The 23,007-nt window shown below is 38.5% G+C and overlaps 1 protein-coding gene across 29 annotated transcripts in view; it reads right to left on the bottom strand.

Moving 5' to 3' along the window:
• The window catches only part of MBNL1 (muscleblind like splicing regulator 1), a 178,069-nt gene that overhangs the window by 10,906 nt on the left and 144,156 nt on the right, over positions 1-23,007 (bottom strand). For 18 of the 29 annotated variants that reach the window (XM_084768885.1, XM_084768891.1, XM_084768886.1 and 15 more), the window contains 4 exons: positions 16,573-16,773; positions 6,921-7,178; positions 5,705-5,758; positions 4,664-4,817 (listed from right to left, as the gene is read on the bottom strand). In XM_084768885.1, the coding sequence (XP_084625011.1) occupies positions 4,664-4,817; positions 5,705-5,758; positions 6,921-7,178; positions 16,573-16,773 (667 nt within the window). The remainder of the gene's footprint in view (positions 1-4,663; positions 4,818-5,704; positions 5,759-6,920; positions 7,179-16,572; positions 16,774-23,007) is intronic. The other 11 variants (XM_084768895.1, XM_084768875.1, XM_084768896.1 and 8 more) reach the window with 2 other exon arrangements.

The following is a 23,007-nucleotide window of genomic DNA, read 5'->3' as shown; positions in this document are numbered from 1 at the left end:
AAAATCCCATTATCTATGTGAATATATAGAATATATAAAAGATAGGATGACAATTTATAGGCGAAATGAAAGTAGAGAAAAAATAAATAGAAGAGAGAAAATGTTATAATCAGAGAGCCAGTTGAAATTCCTATTTGGTAATTTTTGTTTAAATTGTCAAAACTGATATTCAAATATGCAGCAGCATCCTCATTTTTATTAGTAGTAAATATTTTAAACATACATTAATAAAACTATGAATACTTATACTTATATTGCTTATGAAAAAAGTGACAGCTAGAGATCTTTGTGTTGTTTCTTCTGTATGAAAAGGCCATATCCCTGTCTCCCTGGTCCAAACATCTGCACCACCAACTATCAGTTTCCTGGCCTTTTCTTTATTTCTGGTTAGAGATTAATGTGAGCCAACATAGAAGTTGCTTTAAGTAAACTAGTTTGGCACTTTAAAAAACTGTCTGCTAACTTTGGTTGAGAGAAATACAGCATGTAGAGAGAAGGGATATACTTCCAAGAAAGGAAAAAACACACATAATGGAAAATTCACGGTGGAGGACAGAGAAGTCTGTCGAACTGTGAATTGTAGGCCTGGGGCCCATTCTTTTCCGTCTCCTTGCCATTGTCAGATTCTTTTTTTTATTTAAGTAATTTATTGTTATCCCCTCACTTGCATCTTCCCATTCCCCCTTCTCTCCCTCTTTCACCCTATTCCCGCCCCCTATCTCTGTGACGGAAGGAGACCTCCTTCCCCACCATATGGTTACAGCCTATCATGTCTCATCCTGGTAGCCTGCTTTCCCTTCCTCTGAGTGCCACCAGGTCTCCCCACCAAGGGGAAGTGGTCACACAGGGGCCACCAGAGTTCATGTCAGACTCTTAAGGCACAGTTACCCATGAGCTCAGGAGGTCATTAGAAGATGCTCGCGTCCTCCAAATATGTGATGCATAAGGTAAAGGATGGGAACTGAACGAGACTAGGAGACTAGTTGAGAACCTTGGCTACACAGGCTAGAGAGCAGAGAGAGAAAGAGAATTGCCTCAACGTTCTCTCAGGAACGCCTCTGTCTTCCTTCAGATCAACTGAAATTACAACTTGCCTTCATTTATATTCAAGAACAACAACAACAACAAAATAACCAGTGTCAATGCAAATCTTCTTTCGGATGTCTCAAAGGAGTCAGATTCATTCCTGTAATACCAGTGGGCCGTAGATCAAGCCTGGTCTGTGTTCATAATCAACAAGAAACTGTGTAGCTAAAAATTGAAAACTCCATCAACCAAACAATAAGCCCTACTGAACTTAGTAAAATAGTTATATTTACCAGATTTTTAAATAAGATAGCATAAAATAGGTGTGGAGTTCACTGATGTTTAAGGGCTGTTTTGTGAATCCTTTTTAATGTAGTTGCATATCAAGCTCATGGTGACTGAGAAATAAGCCCAGCTTCCCTGGAGCAGAGTTCAAGTTCTGCTAAGCCCTAAGAGCCAGGTAACTTGGGGACAACTTGCTAGACTTGACTAAGCCCCGTACTAGTCACTGGTAACATGGTAATCAAGCCATGGCAATCAAACTGGTAATCAAGCCAAACTTTGAGCTGGAGGAAAAAGGAGAGAAGATGCCTGTAAGCTGCTTGGTAAGCACAACATTCCATTGAGTCATTTTTTTTCAGCCAACAGTGGCTCTTTGGAATGAAAAGTGGAAAATAAATAAGAGTGCTGTGGGGCTGGCAAGCATGTGCCCTACCTATTTCTGGATACTAGATTTCTCCCTGAAGTCAGGAGTTTGGAATCTCTAGTGTAAATACCAGGGGGCCATATAATCAGTTAGAGGCTGAGTGAATAAGAGGCGAGATGGATACAAAGAGAAAAGAAGGAGGGATGGAAGGAGAGGTCAGGGAGCTAAAGACAGTGATAGGTGGACAGACAGACGCAGTGGGTACAATAACGACTGAAGGGTTAGATGGCTAGAGGCTTTGTAAGTCCAAATTTGTTCCTATTTATTTATTTATTTTAGCTAGCTGGCTAGCTTGACACTAATCCCCAATGCTTTGTCAACAACCTAATTCCTACATATGCAGTCACCTGCTCTATGGAGTCAGCAACTGTGCTTCACTGTCATTTCAATGTAACAGACTCACACATCTTTAGTTACTGTTGAAGTGACAGACCAGAGCTCTAAAAATCTCAGCTGTGAAAAGTACAGTGTATCTTCTTAATTATTATACTGTGAGTAGACAGAATGCTGCATTTATATGTGATTCTATATTACTTACGTATAAGATAACTTAGATTTGGAAAAATGAACCTATTTTCTCTAAGATATTTGAATCTATCTTAAGATGGATTTCCTTTAGTTTGAACAAGATTTTAAATGATAAAATTGCCAATATTTTTCAAGCTAAGAAATTTTGTACATAAACATACAAATGTTCCTAAAATCTGAACAACAACAACAACAACCACAAATCACTAGAAGCAGCAATCTGTGCTGTTTGCCTGAGCAGCTTTGTTTGGGCAACCCTAGGAGTCAGATACCCATCCACTCCCGTCCACAGCACGACAGAAAGGATCTGGACCTGCATGAGACCTAGGCTACCTCGGCAGTTAAAACACCAGCTCCCAGGGTCCCCCAGACTCCCTAGTTCCATAATCAGCTCTGTGTCACATCACTGTTTTGGTCCCTGTGTGGCTCTTGGAATTTTTGGTTTATACCCTCTATGGAAATTCTTTATTTTATACCTATCTGACAAAGTAGTTTGGCAGAGTAAAGACATCAGAGTGTTAGTAATGTGCATGCAGATGGAAGTGTAAAAGTGAGATTGTTCATTGTTTTCAATCAGGAAGGCAACAATTAGCCTTCAACTCAAGTTCAACACAAGCTTTAGCCCCTCACAATTGGGTTGCATTTTCAATCTATTTGCAGAACATTTAGAATTAACAATACATCCTTCAGGAATAGCAGGCACACGGTTCTGAGAAATGAATACACTTACTGTTTCCCTAACTTGAACCTGCATATTTTACTTTACACAGACCAGAGAGCTGCTAAAGAGTAAAACTGTCATAAAAATACAGGTCACACTTACTATGCAATTGTTGGCTACATTGATTTAGAGAAAAATAAAATGTTTGAATATTGTTGAGAAGTTAAGGCAAAGATCTGCTGATAAGACAGAGATTTCAAGTTTCTTTAGATAACATGTGGAAGAAGGTAATTTGTTTCATTTTAAAATTTCAAATAAGGAAACTACTGTTTTCAGAATAATATTCTATTCAGTGGAAGAAACTGATAGAAAATAAAAATTTAATTTGCTTAAATATTCTAACAATCCCTTAGTGCCTAGCCTAGGGATCTGGTTATATGAAAGTGAGTGACTGTTCATTGAAAATTGTAAAAATCTAGGTACACTGAAAAAGCAAAAAATATTAATTTCTGGAAGTCTCTGAACAACCCTGTATAAGAAGAGAAAGATATCGTGTGCTTCAGTTTAAAAATTTCCCTAAGGTCAATGAACATGCTATAGATTAAACTCATTTAATATTTATCCTAATATAGACATTCTCCGACTTGAACAATGTATCTCAAGAGTATAGCTATCATTTATTCTGAAATAATTTAATAAATATATTTTAGCTAGCTGATTTATTCTATGTCTGAGTGGCTAGTTTTTAGAATTGAACTATACAAAGCTTTGTTTCCCAGAGACATCTAATGTGAAAATAATGTATTAACTTGTTAAGAAGTCTAAAATAAACCATCCTATTCTCTAATATCACAGGAATGTGATACTCTAAATATTGTCACCTTAGCACAAGATGCCAGATCCCTGACACACATACTTAGTTATTAATTTACTAAATTATTGAGAACTTATTCAAATATATATTTGTAGTGTTTAAAAAATAAAACTGTGTAATAAAGAAAAAGAGGGTATAAAAAGTAAAAAAAAAAAAAAAACTATGGAATAAATTAAGAACGTTTAAATAGTAAATTTCTAACCAGTAATGAGGTATTAGTGTTTTAAATTCTTAAATCTCTGTGAATAAGAGTATGTGTATGTGACCAAACTGAAAATGAATGCAAGCACAGATGCATGACTCAGCGGTTAAGTAGGAACACCGGGCGTGACTAAGCAGTAAATACAAATCCCAAGGGAACTTAGGACTACTTCGTCTTCAGCAGAGGAATAAGAATAATTTTACCGATGCATAATTAATATGAAGAGCACATTTTAAGAGCTCTAGAATGAATAAATTTTAACTGTCTCTTTTGCAAACTAAAGGTGAAAAATGTCAAAACTGAGTCATTTCATAAAATTGTAGACTCTTGAAGGCAAAGGGGTCTTACAGCAGGACAGCATCATAACATAGCTTGACAAACATACAACAGTGTTGAGGAAAGAGAAAAAAAGAGAATATTTCAATTCCAAATAGCATGAACACCAAAAATATATATAAAACATGTCTGCCTCGGTAAGCGTAAGTTTTCAGTTTTATAGGAAAGCCATACAGGAAGACTGGATGCGCTCCCCCACTGACCGCCTTACCGTATGTACGCCCTCTCTAAGACTAGCGGCTAGCTTGGGCTGCAGGTGTTTGCCTGCTTTACCAGTGGAACCACTGTAGATCATCCCTGATGCATTCACTAGCAAATCCAAGCCCTTACCTGGTGGGAGAAACGCTGTATGCTGCTGTAGCTGCATGTTGGCTAGAGCCTGTTGGTATTGGAAAATACCAGTGTTAAAGACTGCGGTGGCACCGTTGGTTTTTTCAAGAGCAGGCCTCTTTGGCAATGGGGGAAGTACAGCTTGAGGAATTCCCTGTTTAGTGAATGAGTATAAAAACAAATACCAGTAAAAAGAGAAAAAGAAAAAAGAAAAATCAGTTGTAGGCTAACACTGTTAAGGGAGCATGAGCAAGCAAGCAGCAGAGCACTTAACTACCCAGGGGGGAAAGTCCAGTCGACAAAACCAATTACAGAAATTAAGCAAGATAAAAGCTTTAAAGGAAGCATTATTTTGTCCACGACAAAAGCCCACTAGTACGAGAGCACATGTTATCATGAGTAAGGTGTTTTATGCCCCATAATGCTTCAGGCTTTCGGCGGGAAGCCGTTGACTTGGGAAAGAGAGGAAGCTGCAGTGGGAGCTCTATGAGGACTGAGGCGTAGAAGCACGGTTAATCGTTAACTGTAAGGTGACTGGCCAGGGACATGTACTGACAGCTCTGCCCTCCCCAGTCTGCTGACACATGCAAATGTCCCCAGCATGCAAACTCTACTTAAATACTGCAGTATACATGTTAAAAAGAAAAGAATTCTATCACTAAAGCCATGCTAACCACACAGGTACATAAATATATGGTGGAAACCACTCTTTGTTGTCCTCCGAGTACTTTATTAGAATGTTTTACAGTGGAATTAAACTGAATGTGGGCTGCTGGGACTCCAGTCCTTCATTGCACCATATCCATCTATGTATGTATTTTTAGGTCTTTCTGCTCATTTTCAGGGAACCACACTCAGTTTTTCATTGTACTTAACCACTTTAAACAGGAAAAGGATTATATATATATATATATTTTTTTAAATCGGTTAAAAACAAAAACAAGAAGAAACAAAAACAAAAACAAAACAAAAACAAAAACAAAAAACCTTGTATCTACAATAAAGCTACATGCCAAGCTAAAAGGTGAAAGGTCATAGTACCAGGTCAAAGGTTGCCTCGAGGGGTCGCTTCAGTGATTTGACAGCCGACTGAGTCTTAATTAGCAGGCAGCGAGCACATGATGGCAATGGGCCAGTGGGGTTCAAGCGCATTAACATAAACAGCAAGCAGAGGTGCATCATGGGGGCAGCAGTGCATTTTGGGTAGGTGAGAAAAAACAAATAAAAAAACAAATCATCGGAATGCCATATACAACGAATAACAAGACTAAGCATGCACAATAAAGGCACTATTGAGTTGTTATTGGAGGATAATTCCTCTTTGTAGTTAATTTCAAACAATACTCTAAAGAAAAAAAAAAGGGCGGGGTGGTGATAGAAAGAGAAAAGGAGAGAGTCTGCCTTCTGTATTTTTGCTCAAGTATCCATAAACAAACACAGAAAAGACCTCTCTCATGATCATTTTACTGTGCCATGACAATGGTTTATGTATGAATATTTAAATAATAAGTCATATATTTATATAAAAAAGGACAACATTAAAACAGCTAAGCCAAGAAAAAATGGACTCCTTAAACCCAGCTACTAGGTCAAACTGAAGTTTACCTTAAGAAAAACATTTAGTATCTATCCTAAACGATGCATTGTTTTTAAACTCCTTGAGTACTGCTGTTTTTCCTCCTTCCCTTCTAATGGCTTAGTCAAGCTCTGGCACTTTAATTATCATAGTTATGTCATCATAGGGCTTCACACTATCTAGAGAGCAGACTATTCAAAATGTTGCAGCTAGTTTAAAAACAATTTTGTTGAGGCCGTTCTTCTAAATAGTTCCAGGTGAAGTTATTAGAAGGAAGATAAAGGTAAAAAGAAGAGCCTTGATGTGCAGAAGAACACTCCCAAGGAGCACAACGGCTGAGTCGATGGTATACAGAGATCAGAGACTGGAAACGGTAGTGTTGTCAAATCAGAAAGGAGACAAGGGGATCTTTAGGAAGCAGGGATTTCAGAAACCCTATATTCAGACTATGGCAGAGTCTTCAGGGCTAGGCTAAGAGGAGGAACAATCTGAGCCATTTTGAGGAGTTACCCTCACTTCTGTGAATGGTAGCTTCCTTATGTATTGTGTGGGATACCTGAACAAACATATCTTCAGCAAAACATAAAAAAGGGGTTAATAGATGAATAGCTTGTAGTAGACAAAATTGTTTAATATCTTTTTGGACTGCTGGCAGGAAGGGCACTTCTTGTCTCTACTCACCATGGCAGCTGCAGTAGCTGCAGCCTGTGCTGCTGCAGCCTGGTTGACCTGGTATTGGGCAGCCTTGATCTTGGCTTGCAGGTGTGCAGGAGGATGAAAGTATTTGCACTTTTCCCGAGAGCATCTCCCTTTGATGTAATCCATGCAGACAGTGACTGTGTTGTCGTTGGTGTCAATCATGGTGCTGTCAGCAGGATGAGCAAACCGACAATCATTTTCTCCTCGGTTGCAATTGCCACGCTGGTACTCTCGACACACCTACCAGGTCATTAAAAGCATGGGATATAGTCAACAAGAGCAAGCAGGTCCTTTCTGAAGATAGTAATTTAGCTAGCCAAACTGGTGACCAAGGGCATATGTAGAGGAGAAAGGGCAACCTACAGCACTGCAGCAACACAATTCAGCAGTGCTCAGTATTCAAATATTAGCGCATTTCCAGTGAAAATGTCCTTGAGAAAGAAAATACGTCGATGATGAGTGCAAGGCATGTAATAAAACATCCACTGCCGTACTGTGCTGGTGTACTTATTAATCACTGAGGAGAAAAGTATGGACTTTATAGTGAAGAAAGCCTGCAGACAATGTTCTCACCAAGTAAACGCAAGTGTATAAAGAAAGAATGAGATGCAGGGGGCACCACTCTGTCGATGTGACACAAAAAAGAACACACAACATCATGGTGTTTGTATCACTGCCTGTTGTTAACCCCGAGGAGGTATCAAACAAACTGAATGGGAAGCATTTTTACAAAATAGCTAAACATTCTTTCAACATGTCAAGGCCATGACAACTGAAAGATTAAGACACTGTCATGGATGGGAAATCATGGATCCAGGGAAAAGACGGTGGCAGGACAACTGCATGTATCTGCTCCCAGGAATCATGAGATGTGCTCCATCTGACAACTTGAGCTTAACCCCTAAGACGCACACAGTTGAAAGAAACAACTGACACCCACAAACTGTCCTTTGATGTCAACATATGTTCTGGGGCATGCCCGTGACCAAACACACGTACAAATGAAGAATAGATGTAATAAAATTTTAATTTAAATCTGCTTCATGTATACAGATCACTTAATTCATCACAAATCAAAGTTAAAATTTTGGATTTATAAGTGGTACTGAAGTTATGTAAGATGTTAATATTTAGTTTGGTGAATGTCAGGCAAGAACTTTCAGTTATGTACTTGTAACTTTTGGGTAAATAGAAATATTCTAGCTTGAGAGCATTTCTACCAAAATATTTCCAGGCGTCGTCTTTGAGCACTAGAGACTCACTTGTCTGTTGTATAAAGCGGACGGAGACAGGCTCACTTGTGTTACTGTCTACTTGGTTTGCAATCTGTTAATTTTGCTGTCGGGATGGGTTTAAGAATTCTTTCTCATTCATTTGCTCTTTGCGTCTTACTGAAATTGCCAGCATTCTCCGCTTTGGGAGTTTGATCTTTTGACCACCAGAGGGCCATCTAAAACACCTAATGACTAACATCAAACCTCACATTTTTATAACACATACTTCAAAGACACGATTTAAATACTTCAAGGACGGCCTCCCCTCAAAATCAGGCAATGGCAGACACTGAACACTCTGTTTTGTAGCTAAGAAAGAATGAGATGCTACGATTTTTAAAAGTACTAATAAAAAAAATGACCACATTTAAACCCAGCTCCTACTACATGAATGTCCTATTATGGTGGAAAGCGGTTCATACTAAGAGCTTGGGCTTGGCGACATAGTAAAAAACATGTTGTACGTGAGTGCTGGGAAACTCTCTGCTATCTAAAGACCCGTGTTCCACAGCGCAGCAACGGCCCAGCTCTCCTCTTCCGTTCATCCTCATCTCCATTCGGTTTTTTAAGGCTACTGAATAACTAAGGACACAGATGACTTGGAGAATTATAAAAGATTGTTTTTTTTATTATTATTATATATTCACCTTCTTGAACAAAACTCAGGTGTAACCAAGAGCTCACACTTTAGAAAGCGAAGGTGATCAAGCTGTGTTTCAGAACAATTGCCCCGCCCCCTTCCTAAGTGAGCACCACAGGAAGCTGCACAGGTTCCTACAGCCTAGCTAATCACCGGAGCTAGGAAAAGAGATACCCTGAAAGAAAATGCATTACAATGTAGTCGGTGTCCCTATCCGTAAGCTACATACTGTGTTAAAATGGCATGGTATAAACTGGCCATGGTGGTGCACGCCCTTAATCCCAGCACTCGGGAGGCAGAGGCAGGAGGATCGCTGTGAGTTCAAGGCCAGCCTGGTCTACAAAACAAGATCAGGACAGAAGGCTACACAGAGAAACCCTGTCTCAAAAAAACTAAAAAAAAAAAAAAAAACAAGTCATTGTATAAACAGAAGGCTACTTTTCTGCTCAAGCCAATCAGTACGGCTGTCAGTATGGCTTCCTCTATCAGGAAGCTCAGACAGGCCCATGTATGCGCTCTCCGGTCAGTTCTCACTGATGCCCTCTTTCCTAAGTCTGCCTACAGGAGAGCCGAAAGCAAAAGACTTAACACCATTTTCCACTCTTGCCACTTTGGCAGAAAGACCTAAATCCTAAGACTGTGCATTTGTGAGTTCCCTTTGTGCATGTATGGTTTCTATAGGTTAAAGATGGCTTGACTTTACACTTCACTCTTGTGGCATGCAGGCAGGGAGAGTCACAAGCACTTCATCAGAGGTAACCACGAGGAAACCAGCCTTTGCTAAGGGTCTAAAGTCAGTTGCTCATTTCTGCTGCATTTCTCACTTTCAGATTCCTTTTTCCGCTTTAAGTTTGTCCTGACAGGAAGTGGGTAGAAAAACATGCACATTACTTTACCTTTTAGAAAAAGAGTATAGAGAAAGCTCCTTATCAAAGTTTGACTTGTGAGAAGCTGCAGGGAGCTTAGCAGATACTAGATGGTCTTGGGATGATGGAGACAGCATGAAACCAACTTTAATACACACTTTCCACTATAGTCACCACCAGCAGGATGGCGACACCATCCACTGACTGCTGAAAAGAGGCTGGGTTTGTTTCTTCTTCTGAAAATTTGAGGCAAGTTTAGACTAGGCTTACCAACCTCACTAAAAAAAAAGATGAAACTGATAAATCTAGTTTACAGTGGTAAGTTAAAATAGACAAAATTTTCAATATATTTAATCTCATAACTTAAAACAAGACGAAAACTTACAAAACTTACCAGCAAATTTGCAGCTGAATAGAAAAAAATAAATAAATAAAAATTCAAACAATATTCTGACTCCCTTTTCCTTTTGTGCAGTTTTCTGTCTGCACGATTTTTTACATGGCTGTGATCATGGTTTAGCTACAACTTGGTTTCCTTTTTCAGAAAACTATGCCTTTATATTATCAACATTTTCATTTTTCTGTATGAGGTCCAGGTCATCACTTCTGATTGCACCTCAGATATCAAACACTACTTATAGCATGTGTAACCCTTAAGTAGATCCACAGATTATTTCCAGTGTTTGCATACTGGAAATAATTTTGCAAAGGAAGCATGACAATAGGCATTGTGGATAATTTTCTAATGTAAATATGTAGAAATGAAATTTGTGGGTCAAAAATTTTTCAGTATTTTCTGTAGTTTGATACATATTTTTCAAACCTAAATTAAAGTGATCAGATATAAGAACTACACAAAATCAGATTCAATTTTAAAAAGGCACACTAAGTATCTTACTCTGTGAACACTGAAGCAGAGTCTGTATCACAATCCAGATTAGGTCATACAGAGAAACCAATAGGCCAGGCTGGTCTCAAACTCACAGAGATCTGCCTCCTCTGCCTCCTGAATGCTATGATCACAGGCATGGGCCAACTGGCTAGTCTTTATTTTTTTTAAAAATGTAACAAACATAGTTCAAAATAATAGCAATGTTTCTATGTCTCATTAGATGGTGAAAGTTGGAGTCCTGAGAAGAGTCATGCCAACCTGGAATTCTCTAAACCTGGACCGTTCCTATGTATTTTTTCAGAAGCTATCCTTTTGAAGTTGTATTTTTTGTAACAAACCCAAATCTATATAATAAGCCAGATCTGTGTAATAAACTTAGAAATATTTAGAGAATAACAATCAAAAGCAGCAAATGAAAACTGATCATAATGTGGGCCAGGAATCTGGTTGGCCTTAATATTCTGAAATGTCAAAAAGTCCTACAGACTTCATTTCTATTAAGCTTACTCTCTCACATGTTAGCTTTTGATTGGGGAGGAGGTCCCCTTGGGTCACAGACCTAGGCGAAAAGAATAGGGTGAAAGTAGGAGGGAAGGACGAACAGGAGGATACAAGGGAAGGGAAAACAACTGAGCTGTAATCTGAATAAATAAATTAAAAATTTTTTAAAAAGTCATTCCTGGTGGCGAAATCTCTGAGGTGGCACATGTCTTTAATCCTTACACTGTGGAGAGCACGCAGATCTTTAAGTTTGAGTCCTACCATGTTTACATAGAAAGTTCCAGAAAAGTCAAGGACATATCATGAAACCTCATGTCAAAAAGAAAGAATAAAGTAATTCTTGATAATCAGTGATTTGATTAAACCACTCAGAAACTTTATGGCTGTAATTGTTTTTATCCTAATACAAAGAAACTACTTATATTTTCAATAAAAGAATTAAAATATCTACATTTTAAAATTCTGGCGAATTATGGATCAATCATAATTATCTGTTTATAATTACATTCCTAAGCTGGGCTGGTTTCAGTTGGTTATCTAATAGATAATTTTTGATTCATTTTTCTTAAAAAAAAAAAAAGAAGAAGAAGAAGAAGAAGAAGAAGAAGACGACGAAGAAGAAGAAAGGAAGAAACCAAAACAGAGAAGTTGCTTATTTGTTCAGTTATCTCATAGGATTTCTGTTAAGATCCAATGGGCAGTCTTTTTGAAATTTATAATGTGGGCACCATCATTATCTTTTAGGCTAGAGAGCACAACACACATAATAATATTATTCATACTGTGTGTGCATTATGCATCACTATGTTGTATATATGTATAAGTTTGTCATTTAACTACATGTCTTAAAAAGTCAACCATGAATGTATAAGAATGACCAACAAAACCAGCATTAAATCTATTTCCATATTTTCTGCCACTTACTCCTATGAATGGATGCACAAATCCAAAAGAACAAGAAAATGTGGAACAGCATTAAAGACATCAACATATAACCCTATGACTCTATAACTCTAGAGATAAGTTTATTAGTCTTCAAATTAAAAGTGTAAATAAAAGGAAATTTAAACATTAAATGAAAAAATAGTGAAATAGTAGAAAATGAGTAAGTAAGCCAAAGTTACTAAATTTCTTATATTAAAATAAATTACAAGTTAAAATCTCTGAAGCAAACTTAAATTAGTTATGAAAATCAAAAACTGACATGGAAATATATGAAATATTTTTAAAAGGCATGCTATACTTTTAAGAGGTATTAAAGGGCCTACCAGTAATTAAAAAACTGTGTACACTAGGTATTTGTTGTTGTTGTTTTGTTGTTGTTATTGTTGTTGTTTTTGAATTTTTTGCTTTTTTGGGGGGAGGGGGTTTCTGTGTAGCCTTGGCTGTTCCGGACTCCCTTTGTAGACCAGGCTGGCTTTGAACTCACAGGGATCCGCCTCCTAGGTGCTTTTAACGTTTGTTAATTTTTTAGTGATATTAAAGTATTAGACAAGTAATAGGAATGCATCTTCTACAGAAATACAAACTAAAAGTAATAGATGAATAAGCTTTTTTTGTGGTTCAAAGTATTGGCTTGATCCTATGACATGCACGCGTGTGCGCACACGCACACACACACACACACTCACAGAACAAGAAAAAGAGTTGCTGCTTCTCTAAGCTTTATTGAGTATACAGTTTTTTCTATTTTTAATTATGTGTATATGAGTGTGTCTGCGTGTGGGTTTGTGCACATGAATGCAGTGCATACTGAGGCTATAAAAGGACATCACACCCCTTAGAGTTGGAGTTGCTGGCAGTTGTGAGCCTCCTCACATGGATTCTAGGAACCAAACCCTAGTCCTCTAGAAGAGCAGTAAAAGGGCTTAACTGTAGAATCATCAATAGCTGGGGAAGTTTTTATTTTAATATAATGCTATATTCATTAAACTCATTGAAATACCAATCTAAACATTACTTCTATTTGGCTTCCAAATGCTACTCTTTGTCCAATTTATAGGAGTTATATTAATTTCTGCCCATATGCAAAGGGTTAGCAGATGGTTGTGTTTCAACAAAGTAGAAATCTGCATTACGAGTACTTTAGAAAAATAACACCTCCCCAGAACAAGAGTCCTTTATTTTAAAACAAGCAAACCCAATTGAAACCAGGAGAAGCCAAGGAGCATGTTTATATTGTTTGGAATATCAAACATTTTTTCCTCACAAAGTACAATGATGTGAAGTGATGCAATTAGCGAAAGAGCCGTCAAAGTCTTTGAAATATGCAGCCACTGAGGTGTGTTTGGCTACTCCTGTGTAGTATGAACTACTTTATAGCTGCCTCCGTATCAGGATGCTGAGAACAATGCTCTCTGTAACTTAGCAGTCTGTGCAAAAGTACGTGCATTAGTAGATGTACGGTTTCAATTCACAGTCACGAATAACCACAATTGAAGAAGTTGTGAAACGTTGGGAGTTACACAGCGAGTGCTTTGAAGACTATTTGCTTTTGTATTCACTTGTCTCATAAGTGAAAACAATCCGTGAGACCCACCTATGAGGCCCCATATTTAAACTACTATCCCAAGTGATCCTAGTCCCAGAGACATCAGTAGACTGTCCCTGTACCATGTACAAAAGCACTATTTAGGTAACACATTTCATTAGTGAAACGGTCAAAACCTAACATGTCTATGAAAGGAATGCTAACAAATGTTTAAACTCTTCTTCAACATTGTCATGTCTTACATGTCACGATCCTACCCTAGAATCTCAGTGTGGGTGTGCATCTTTCTATGACTGGTTAATTTACTAGCAGGTTGATGGGTTGACATTTAAAGTTACAAGGTAGCAGCTATGAGTTGAGTTTTATTCTTAGGAGTGCCTTTTCTTGCCCTTGGTAACAGACAACAAGTAAAAGGCCTTACGGATATTCACAACACCATTAACTTGAAGGACATGAAGTATAGTTATCTGCTGGATGTTGCAGAATAAATGCATCCACACAAAATTACTGTGATTCTTTAGAATAAGTCAATGACTTATTATCAACACTTTGTAATGAAGCACAGGCATAGTCTAGAGCTCAGGAATTTTTAATACCTGTGCACACTGTAATGTTTCTTAGTATACTCTTTGACCATTAAAGTGAGGCTTGGACATTACAGAAAGGATCCCAGGATCACAAAACAGAATTTTAGCAGCATCTTTTTAGTGACCAACAGATTGGGTTCACTTTAAGAGAAAACCAGTCTGAGCTTTAAGTACAGAACATACAGCATTTGTAAAAAATATACAACAAATGAGTGAGCATATAAATAGAGAAGTTATGCATCTGTGATGTGTACATTTGCATATTTTAAAAAATAAGTGTCTTATCACCTACTGTTGCTGCTATTAAAAGGCAATGGATGATTTTAATGTCCTCTGACATTAAGACGAACCAGTGCAATATTCAAATTTTACATATAAGCTACATGAAGCCAGTATGACAAACCAAACTTACGTAGCTAATACCTATAAGCAGTAACTACTGAATCCTACTTTCTAACTTCAGACTTTTGAATCCCATTTGGTACTGTCAAGGCTAGTTCTTCTAAGTGATTATATACAAATAAAAAGTACTTGGAATCTCCTTAATGTGTGACAAATTGTAGAGAAGGAGGAAAATATATAACAAGAAAAGCCAAGCCAAGATCCTATTTAATTTAGACCAATTTTACCTTGGAAGGAAATAAAAATTCAAAATATTTTAAGATGGAACACGGCTTTAATCTCTATATAAGCAGAGGTGTCAACCTTGAGAAAAGAATTGTGGGCACCCCTTCTATGTCTTTTACCCTCCAGTACTTTAAGGAGCACCATAAGTGTGTGTGTGTGTGTGTGTGTGTGTGTGTGTGTGTGTGTGTGTGTGTGTTGGGCCTCTGAAAACACAATGCAGAGGAGGAAGAGGCACATACATGCTTCTCGCTTCAGTCCCTAACTCCTAACTGTGACTGTGACAATGACTCACATCCTGTCAACAGAAGCAAGGGCATGCCTACTGCTATCAGGAATGCACATGATTCGGAGGAGAGATTGTTCTAGCAGTAGCAAAGGCTACTGACAGAACACACATGCAGCTCTTCATGGATAGAAAACAAAATCACAAAATGCAATTGTAAAAAACTACCTAAGCTTCAAAAGAATACACAGAGTTTTGATCACGTAGCTCAGTTTTTAAGTCCTGAATCTTATTACCTCTACTGACACTCCTCTCAGGCTATCTGAGTCCCATTAATCAATTAACAGCCATGCATTAAGAATCTTGAGTTTGCTTTGGGAAGATCAGGGGAAGAACACTATTTCAATTGCTGTCCTATTTCACCTGCAGACTGCATTTGTTAAAGAACTCCTACCTTTGTGTAATGAGAAGCCAAACACCAGAATGTATCTCGATAGCAAAGACAAGCTACCTCACATCTCTTTCCCTACCCTGACTTTCCTGTAAAACGATGGAACCGACAGTGTCTTTCCCATCATGCTGTTGTAAGGGTATAAGGTGTGATGCCTGTATCTGGCACATCCTGATAATACAGCTGCCATCTGATACTCTTTCTAATACTTCCCATAAAATTTAATGAATAAATAAGACACTGGCACTTACTCTATTTCTGATAACCTGACAAGTTATTAGACTCAATTGCCAACAAGCACCACCCTACTTTGCTGCTTTCTCCTTAATTAGCACACGCAGAGCATCTCAGCTCTAGGTCCTTCCTAGGAGACAGGCAGGAGGGCAGCTCAGTGTGGGTCATTAATTAATAGGCCATTTTCATACATAAACTGTTAATTCGTGCCATGCTAGAATGCTGAACAATACTTTCAAACTAAAATGTTTATCTTTAATTCCCTTTTCAGCCGGAAGCAGCAAAGCGTGTGCATCTGCTCATCCTCTGCACTAGTCAAGTGAAGTTCTACTAAAAAACGCTTCTGTCAGGGCGCATTTCATAAAACTGCTGGTCTCAAAGGAAGCACTTCAGAGCTTAGGAGAACAGTTGCAGTGAGTTTTAGAATGTTTCATGTGCAGTAGCCACTGTGTGCCATGCCTATGAGATCTTTTAGACATTAATCATTTGCTATTTTTGATTGCTACAATAAACACTCAAGAAGCAATTCTTCCATGCCCAACATTTTTTTTAAGTCTTTCAGGTGTGAGTATTATTAGCGCCATGTGCAAAGTTTCATGGGAACTGAGGCACAGTGGACTAATAGGCACCCTGATCTCAGTTCCAAGTCCTCACTTAGTACCCTAAACATGGATGTTGTAGGTTTTTTAAAAAATAAGTGTTATTTTAATCAAACGTGCATAACTGTATTCTAACAAAATGCTGAAAATTGTAAAATAAGTCACAGCTTTCAGTTTTTTAAGTCGTTCTGGCCATAAACAATTGACGAACTGTCGTGGATACTAGGAAGAGCCAATTCTTTGTCTTACCTCCAGTCTGTCTGTCCGCATTAGCTTCTGTGCGGCAGCTGCTGCAGCTGCTGGCACTGGAACTCCAGGATTCCCCGTGACCAACATTGGTGCAGTGGGCAAGATCTCTGCCGGAACCAGGCTTGGGGAAACAGGCCCCAGGTAGGGATTAAAGGCTGCTGATGCATTGGTGGCTAAGCTTGGTGCAACTGAAAACATTGGCTGAAAATTAAAATAAAAAGCAAAATTTAATGGCAAATTCAATTCCAAATTGGTACTTTACTTTATACAGCTATCATTTATTCTCCATCTATCATTCATTCTTCATTCCTTCACTTCTATTTAGTCCTGCCTTTAATTTAGTCCAAGAAGGTTTTAGTAAAGAGACAACCGCTGGGTCACTGGTTTTCGCAAACCTAGCATGCAGACTATGCATGAACCCCTCCAGAGGGTCTCAGAAGCTTGGCATTTAAAATACTTGGGGTTCTGTCTTGAATAGCTCAGCACAGCCACTTGTTTGTGGTCAAAGATTCTCTACCTTTGTTGTGACTCAATCCTAGAAACTTGTCTGAGACACACACTGTGTACCTGCTATGTCAGATACATGTGAAAAAGACTGTTGCCACGTGTTCACAGATTATAAGGGCCTATCACTGAAGCAAACACAGAAGTCCCTGGGTATCACTGAGTCCCATAGTCAGCAAAGCTTGTGGGCTGTGAGAGAGGTGATAAAGCGCAGAAGAGAGGACAGCATTTGGCCTAGTCACCTGGTGTGGGTTTCTCAGAATGGTCAATGTTCTGAGTCCCTCACATCCTTTATAAGCCACTCAGCAAAGAATCAGCCTCACTACAAAGAGAAAAATCTAGAATGGGAAGACTGAAATAGGACAGTCCTCAGGAAATGCCACAGAATAATTCAAGAAGTACACCTGGCAGCACAGGACTGCTGTCAGCGTCTGTAGACTGCTTTGGTAGAAGGTAGAAGGAGATGTAGGTTACTTTTGTTATGCAAATATGAATGCCATGGAAACAGATCTGGTCTGGAATAGTTGCTGAAATCTATTCTAATAGTTTGTCCAGGGTATCAAGACAGAATTTTCAATTTTACTGATTACAGATTTTCAAAAATTTCAAGTTTTAAAATTTAATGCTTTGTGTAACAATTATTCCCTGTCTCTCTTAGTGTGTCCCTGTCTTTTTTTTTTTTTTTCACTCTCTCTCATGGAATAATGATACCTATACTTCAAGGTAATTCTTAACAGTTTAGTGTCTTTATCTGGTCGTAAGAAATAGATCCATGGAGCAGTTGTATACTAACGTGACTTTAGACTAAAGTGTTGCCAATCCCTTTCTCTGAGAGTAAGAAGTTAGGCTACACCAGAGTATAAGAAGATTCCAGAAAGCTTGGCAACAGAACTTTGTGCAATATAAGATATACATTGAAGAAGTTAGTCCTATAACATGAAATTAAACAATCTGTCATCTCTCTAGTCTTTCTGTGATATTATACATGCAGAGGAATACAATGAAGTTCACTTAGTCCCTGCCACAGAAAGCGGTAGTTCTCACTCTGGGTGAACGTGACTCCCTGGAGACATGTGGCAAGGGCTGCATTTTTTTTTCACACTGAGTGGTGCTACTGCAAGGAAAGCCAGGGATGCTACTATGTGCAAATGACATTCTTTCATATGAACGCATTGGGTCCCAAAAGTTTACAGCCATGGGTCTTGAGCACACATCCTACATGACACCTCCGCACTGCAAATACATTTATTTCTACTAAGAAGAATATGAAAGACAGAATATTTGTATATACTTTGATTTGCTGGGAAGAATTTACAGCATAGCATATTTCACACTGATATTTTCAAGCTAAAATAACTAGTACTCCAAGCATGTGGTTTTGAATGCCATGCTTGATAACTCTGACAGGTCCATGACCCTTGTCTAATGAAGTAGCCTAAAATAAGACCTTTGCCCCCAAGCCCATAACCCATCTCAACACAAAACAACTGCCGCCAGGGAGTAGAAAGTTTCTATGTGTTAGACTACTAACAACCAACATCTGTATCTAGAACTGGGTCCAGTGGCATCTGTCTCTCAACAATCCCCTGAACAGCAGTTGACTTTAGGCTTTTTCCTTGTGTACTAGAGGCCAGGGCAGACCATGATAGGGCAGTCCTTCATGGTAATCACACAAGAAACTTCAACTTCTGTCCGAGAATGTTCTAGTCAAATTTGTATTCTGTTGCACAGAGTCAGATACGGTGCATGGAAACTCAGCCAGACAACCGCTGCAACCAGCTAGGACTGTTTTAAATTTAGCCGAGTTCTAGCAGATTGGACATTAGTTAATGTCCTTTCTTTTACATTCCATTACTGTAAATTAAAATGGGTTTCCAGAAAGCCCATTTGGTACTTACTTCAGAAAGTTACTGAAATGTTTATGTCACTGTACCATATATAACTACTTAGGACAAATATTGTATTCATAAAGATCTGGTGACCACGGTCCCTTCTGCATTGCTGGAGCTGTCCTGCAGAGGGCGCATAAAATCGCAAGGATGGGGACTGATTTACTGGTAGTTAAAGTACCCCTATTTTCTTGAAGTACCGATTGGATAATGTCTAACTATGCAACTTGTATATTTGATACTAAGTGCATCCCTCTAACAGTGTCTTATACTTATGTTTGTTCCAAAAAGGCGTAAAGAAGGGTGGTTTAGCATTACCTTTTTCAAGGTCATTGTAAGTTACTAATTCCAGGGCTGTTTATTACTTGTTTGTTTTAGATGAGACATTCTGCTCACATTACAGTAACCAGGCTTCATTATAACTGAATATATTGTTCAATTTCACATTATGATCCTAGCTAACTACACAAACATAATTTTTACTAGTGATTCCCTATCTGTGTGCCAGCACTGTGATGACTGCTTTACTTATGTTATATTTAATTTTCTAATATAAGGTTTTACTTCCTTTGAACTTCCGTGGGTGGGTGGGCTGTTAGGAGAGTAGGAAGATATCCTTTAGTTCCCTTCTAGGTCCTTAACAACACAGAACAACGCCTGGCCTACCATAGGCATTCAATGAATGACTCGCCACTCTGTCAGGGGATAGCATTGTATTTATTGCTAAATGCTCACAAATTTTAAGTGTCCATCACTACCCATGAATGAATGGAAGGGAAGGGACTGGCCGCATTTGAGTCTGATACCAATCTGGTTTAAAGTGGCTCTCACATAATGACCAAGTGCGAACTAAAATTACCTGGAGGACTATTAAACTGTGATTTCCCAGGCCACTCCTTCTTGTCTGAATTACAGGAAAGACATCTAGGGTGGCAGTACTTTTAAATGCTTCTGGGTAATTCTATTCCCATGCATTTAAAGAAATAGGTGTCCCAGACAGAATTCTGCCTAAAAATGGGCACGCTTAGATGCAGGCAGAGTCGATGGCCGAACTCTGCCAAGACAGGGTAAGCAAGCCCTCAATAATTAGTGCCTATCAAGTATGTCTGGCATATATTGGGCTAGGGGTCCGAACATGATGCTTCAACGTTAGAGAGTGTTGGGTGACTGGTCAAGCAGTAAATTGTCTCAGTCATTTTTTTTTTTCAGGCTGCTAACCTGTACTTGCAGTTCACTCAGAAGGACTTTAAGTTCTATTCCTTCTCAAGTCTATGATGGGGTTGAAGACCAGACAGTTTAGTCTTACAATCAAGTTTAGTTACTAGGGGATAAGATTTTTTTTTTAGATCAAGATAGATGATTTAAGTTAATAGAGATGAGATATGATAGATATTGATTTTCATTCAGAAATTTGGACCCAACAAAGTAGGAAGGATGGTTGCTTTGGGCTTGACAAATGCAAATAACATTCATATAATTCATGATTGTCTCGTGATTCTTCCTGCTACAGTTTGTCTGATTCATGTGTAGTAATATAAATGTATTTGTTAAAAAAAAGAAAGAAATAGGTGTCCTTCACAAATTGGACATAAGGTTTCTAAGGAGACAAGTTTCTCCATGGCTCTCTTTCTATGACTATGAATTTCCGTCTATACTGGGTGTTCCCAGCCCACGTGTCTAACTCCTAGATATGCTCAGGAACCAGAACACTACAGATTGAAGTTTTCCCAGTGGAACCACACCACTACCCTTGGTTCCGTAGAGCCTACCCTCACTTGACTCTAGGACTAATACCTAAGCCACCCATGTTTCTCTGCTTCTACCACTCAGCAGCTGACACTGTTCCCACCCGAGAGATTACTGTGGAACATAGCCATTACAGATTTGCTAACCGATTTTCTTCGCGTGAAAAAGTAGCAAATACATTATTTATTTTCTAGCATAGATATCTAAATACAAAAGATATTTAATTACATATTTTTTCTGCCTCAGCAGTTAGTTACTTTATAATGGATATTTAAACGCTTAAATTTGTGTTTCCTAATTTTTATAATAAACACTACATCTTAAGTATTACAATTATTATTCTGTAACACTGCAAACATCATAGGGTTGTTCATTTTAAAACACTGAAATAGTATTTGCTTTTTGAAATGGAAGGGCCATATATAATAACGCAAAATTTATAATTATGAGATTTATGAAACAGAAATTCTAAGACTCAGATTTTCCAAGAATGTATGCATATATTCACATGTATGCTTAGAATGTGCCTGTATATGTTTAGTAGAATGTGCGCATGTGTACATGTGTATGCTCAGTATAAAGGTTTCAAATGAACACAGGTCTATTCCTATGGTTCAGAGCCTGGTCACAGACTGAAAATTCACAGAATCACTGACGCATGGCCTGACAGATGAACAAGTCAATGGGGATGATGGAGATATATTTTTCTAGAGATACTATGGAATGAAACGGCCTTATCTCTTGTCATGAAGTGGATAACCAAGACAGTAAGGCACAAGAGTACTGGCAAATTCTAGGTGTTCCTGGAAGTGTGACAAATGATGACTTCAAAGCATTCCTCATCCCACTGCCAAGAAACATTGGAAATATGAAAGGTAGGTAAAGCCAAGGTCACAAAAGAAACAAAGCCACTCTTGAGACTTGAACTAAATCTAAGAACTTTGAATTGCACTCCCCCTCCCTCCCTCCGTCCCTCTCTCTCTCTCTTTCTCTGTCTCTCTCTGTGTGCCTGTCTCTCTGTCTCCCTCCCCACACCCCCATCTTTCTCCCCCTCTACTTCCCCCCCCCCACACCAGATTCATTAAATGCCTCGGATCTCTATGCAGGTTATATGGCTCAAGGTGTTGGTGTGTGCCTGAGGAACAGCTGCGCCAGGAACTTTGTCTAGGCACCGATAACCCCAAGTGAAGCCGGTGAGGACTCACTAATGGAACTCCTTAGCTCATGTCCAGTTCTCAGTTCCCAGTGACTACACAGATCTCTTTGCAATACAGACAGCATGTGGGGACAGAGTTTCCAAAGAACATCTTCCTGGGCCCTAAAGGCAGATGCCAGGTGCTTCCAGGTTGTCATCCAGAAGATGCAGCCCGGAGTCAGAGAGATTGTATGCAAATTTCTCATTACCATGATGTATCACATATGGAAGAATGCAGAAAATTTTCTTTAATTTTGAGAACTAAGTGCTATAATCTCATTTATTCTCAAAGATCATATACGATACAAAGATTTTTAAATAAAAGATCACTTATATTTTTATTTGGAATCTTAATGCCAAGTACAGTAAATGTCAAAATTCTATAATTTATTGTGCGAACATTCATGAACTAGACATACAAAGAAATTCCCTTTATTACACCCAACTCCTTTTTCTTTACTAATCCTGTGAAATGGGAACGATGTTTATATAACTTTAAAGACTATCTAGACAATATATTTAACATTCAGTCACCAAAGGATACAAAGTTGTTAGCCTGTTCACTGCATGTTTTTACCACATGAGCTTTTACATGTGGCCAGGCTTGGTTAAAATTAGCTGAGCAACCTGAGCAACATAGTTAACCTCTCTGAAGCTCTGGGCCCTAATCTCTATTATGATAATGTTACCTACTCACAGGAAGGTTGTGAGATCAGCATATACAGAACAGAACGTGCTGGGTACAACAGACTGCCATCAAACTGTTATAATTATCTCAAAAAAGTTATTCCTTTTTAATTGGTATACTGCATGAAAACAATCTAATGAAAGCATGAATGTCCTAAATTCCTGAACTAACCAAATTAGCAGCATGTCATGGTCTGGTGGTATGGTGACTGTTGGTTAACAGTCACCTCAGTTGCCTTGGAAACACTCTGCTGACAAGTGCTGACACTGCAGCTCATTTGAAGCCACCACTTGTGGCTTATGCCCTGGCTCTGAGTTATAACTCCTTCCAACTTCAGGGAAGAGTCTGGATTAGAGAGGTCTGGGCAATTCCTTCCTTCCTCTTTTTCCTGTCTGTCAGTTATGAACCTCTTT

The sequence above is a fragment of the Acomys minous genome (assembly GCF_964271855.1).
Source record: "Acomys minous genome assembly, chromosome: 19".
Classification (NCBI taxonomy): domain Eukaryota; kingdom Metazoa; phylum Chordata; class Mammalia; order Rodentia; family Muridae; genus Acomys; species Acomys minous.
The sequence above is the reverse complement of the archived record's forward strand: the minus strand, read 5'-3'. Positions and strand labels throughout refer to the sequence as shown.